This window comes from Alexandromys fortis, unplaced genomic scaffold (assembly GCF_014885135.2).
Source record: "Alexandromys fortis isolate MF-2015 unplaced genomic scaffold, M_Fortis_MF-2015_v1.1 scaffold_33, whole genome shotgun sequence".
Taxonomy (NCBI): domain Eukaryota; kingdom Metazoa; phylum Chordata; class Mammalia; order Rodentia; family Cricetidae; genus Alexandromys; species Alexandromys fortis.
Genome location: NW_026067917.1, coordinates 1,180,478 through 1,183,953, shown reverse-complemented (window position 1 = coordinate 1,183,953; position 3,476 = coordinate 1,180,478). Strand labels below are relative to the sequence as shown.

The window sequence follows — 3,476 nt, the reverse complement described above, 5'->3', positions numbered from 1 at the left end:
AGATAGAGAGAGAGAGAGGGAGGGAGGGAGGGAGGGAGGGAGGGCATTTGTGTGTATGTGTGAGAGAGAAAATGTGTGTGTGTGAGAGAGAGAAAGGGAGAGTGAGAAACAGAGAGAAGAGAGAGAGAGAAAGTGTGTGTGTGTGTGTGTGTGTGTGTGTGTGAGTGTTCACTCAAGTTTGACACCATTGACATTAACCCCCTCCCCAAACACTAGGCTATAATTCCTAGTAAGGGTAACTCTGAGTAAAACCCAGCCCTCTGAGGCATAGGCCATGTTTGTGTGCCGTTTCTCTCTATAAATATGGGACATTTCATAGCATTTCATGGTACTTTTACAGTTACTATTGCAATGTCTTTACTTTTTTTCCCTCACTGTTACAGCATCCTCGTAGAAAATAAGACAGAAAGAAAAACTGCTCAAACCTTTGACCAAGTTAAACTTCAACTATTGGAACCTTAGGGTTGTTTTCTAGCCCTTCTTTCAACAGGGCCTACAATTTCTGTGCCCTAAAGGTGTGTGCAGACCCTGTCTGTAGCTGTTCCAGCCCAAACTTTCAAGTGTGGCTTGTGGTAGTACTGAGTATCAGGACTGGGCTAAGTCCTTTGAGCCCTTTTCCTAGTCCAGAACTAATAGCTGACTAAAGAAGCAGGCAAATGTTCATCTCTCTCCCTTTCCTCTCTCTCTCTCTCTCTCTCTCTCTCTCTCTCTCTCTCTCTCTCTCTCTCTCTCTCTCTCCTTCTTTAAGTTGATTGATGGATTGCATATATTTACGGGATATAATGTGAAGCATATATATATCCATATATATCATATATATATGGATATATATATATATATCCATTGTGGGATTAACGCCTCACCTCAAACGATTGTCATTTCTTCGTTGGTATCTTATCTGATTCCTTTCTCCATAAAACGTAATACGACAAAGACAAAAAATACCTCCTAGTTTGGACACAATGGTTTATTCTATTTACTGAGGATTTCGAAGTTGGGCAGCTACTTTTACTCGGAATCTGTCTTTTTCTGGAATAGCATCCCTATGCCATCCTGCTGACGTGGGTCTGGGGAAAGAAGCCCTCCCTAAGGGCTGGCTTGGCCGTCTTCTCCTTTCATTAGCTGGGTAACCTAGAGTTCCCGGAGGAGCCTGGTTCGGAAGTGTGATCTCGAAGTGTAATCTTCCCGCAGGGACCTACCTGACATCCAAGACAAAGTGAAATTTAAAGTCGTAAATATGGGAGAAAACAAAGGCCGCTGTTTTAGAGAGATTTTTTTGTTTGTTTGTTTGTTTTTGTGCCTGGGGCTTGGTGTGTGTCTCAAATCCCTGTGCACTCTGTCGGGCCCCTCCTTTCCTCCGCGGATCTATGGATCTATGGAGTAGAATCGCAGCTCCTGCAAGGAGAAGCCTCCTGGCCGGGACCCAGACTGCGCAGCCTACTTTCCCCTTCGCCGGGAGAATAGAATGACTACCAGGAGGCCAGAAACAAAACACTTAAATGTTGCATTTATTAAGGAAATGTTAAATAAGAAAAAGTCAAATGGTGTCACGGATATCAAGAGCACTTTTGTGGAGTAAACCGTGCAGACACGAGCTATGAATTCTACTCTGGATCTTTGTCCCGGGCTTAGCTGGAGCGCCAGCCCCCCAAAAAGACCCAGCTGGAAATGCATTAAAAGAAAGCACTCACCCCATTCACAGTCTCAGGCTCCCCTCCCCCCACCCCTTCTCCCAGGATGACAAAAACTCTAACCTAACCGGCAGGCAGGCAAACAGGCCAGTAGGGCATAAAAGACTTATCAAATATTTGTATTCAAGCAAACTAACACAGATCTCTTAAAACCACAGGTTACGACTACTGATCAAAGTTCTGCTCTCACCGCAGGTCGCAAAACCCACACGCATATATGTTGTCATTGGGTCTACAACGGGCAGTATAAACAGGTCACTTTTCCGGCTACTGGTGCCGCTGGGTATACCCCCCACTCCCACCCCCCACCTTGCTCGGCCCCTCCAGCTGTCCCCAGTGCTGGGCCCACCTGCAGGTGGAAAGGGGCCTTCTCCAGGTCCATCTCCCCCGCATCTCAGGCAAGAAGCCGCTCCCAAAGTCCTGCGCCCTAATCGCCCTCTTTTGCCACCTGCTGCTGAGTCCCAAAGTCTGGACGTTCCTGGTCTGAAGGCTTGTTTGGGGCCTTTACGGAGAGCGATCAGAAATGGGTCACTTTTTCCCCCAAAGGCAGAAGTCTAGAGAAAAAACTGACTCCGACAGGTTTGCTTTGCTCGGTCTCTGATGGTGAGGGGTACATCGCGGCTGGCAGAATACTGGAGGTGCCAGGAGCACCAGCCGTGGGGGACCCAAGGGCCACTCAGTAGGGTCCCACCACCACTGCCTCAACCTCTTTAGACGGCCTCCGGTCCTTCACTAGGAAGTTGATCATGCCTTCGGATTTGATGAGCAGGTTGCAGCCAAGGAAGAAGATGCCGAAGACCACGGTGAGCGAGAGCACGCACATGACTGCGATCTGCACCACGCGCATGATGTACAGGCTACGCTCGTCGGGGCCACCCTCGGCGAAGCCATCGTCGGTCACCACCGACGCCTGTGTGCAGCAGCGCACGGCGCGCTCCAGCGCCTCGCTGCTGTTGGCCAGAAAGAGGCCGGCCACATCGGTCTGGTTGCCCAGCACTGAATTCATCCCGGGAACAAGCGGGAGCCTGGGAGGCGAGAATCGGAGGGGTGGCGACCCGGGTGGCGGTGGCACGGGAGGAACAGGTGCTGGACGGAGCGCTGGCTGGCGCACTTGTGCGTGCGGGGCTTCTCGGTTTCCCTTTCAAAGTCCCCGGGCTGTGAGTATCGCAGGAACCTCTCCAGGACGCGCCGCAAGCTGGCTCGTGTGCTCTGTGTGCTGCCCGGGCAGCGCTCGTTCCCGGCGCTTGCTCGACTGGGAGCTCTTGGAACTTGGCGGGTTGGGCCGGAGGTGCCGTGGGAGGCGCGGGCCGCCGCGGTGGCCCGGCGGCTGTTCCGAGCGAACAGCGGCCCCTGCTGGTCACAGAGCCGAGTTGCCTCCCCTCGGCCGGGAGGTGGGGAAGAGGAAAAGAACCAAACTGGCAGGCTTTGTGGCTTCTGTAATCCCAAAGGCCAGGAGTAGGTCACTAAACACTCCTGACGTGATGAACAAACGAAGAATTTGGGGAGAAAGGCTGAAAGCGGCAGAGGACCTGACTCACACCCGCTCTTGAGTGTGTCCTTCGAAGCCGCCCCTCTCACCTTTGAGCTGACTCAAAGAGGCCAGGTACCAGATGGCGCTGGCCAAGGCACTGGTCCGCTACCTATTCCTGACTGTTGCTTGTCTGGAGACAAGGGAAAGGAGTCTGGATCTGAGAAGGTCTTTTCTTCTCTCTTCTTTTTGTGGATGTGGTGGTATTATTATTGTTTTAAGGAAGGGAGAACAGAAGAAAGCGTCAGAAAGAGTAC

At 51.5% G+C, this 3,476-nt stretch overlaps 1 protein-coding gene across 1 annotated transcript; it reads right to left on the bottom strand.

Moving 5' to 3' along the window:
* Window positions 1–2,023: 2,023 nt before the first annotated feature.
* On the bottom strand, window positions 2,024–2,832 carry Rprm (reprimo, TP53 dependent G2 arrest mediator homolog). Its single transcript, XM_050139878.1, has one exon. The coding sequence runs from the start codon at window positions 2,695–2,697 to the stop codon at window positions 2,368–2,370; it is 330 nt and encodes a 109-aa protein (XP_049995835.1). The 5' UTR covers window positions 2,698–2,832; the 3' UTR covers window positions 2,024–2,367.
* Window positions 2,833–3,476: the final 644 nt, after the last annotated feature.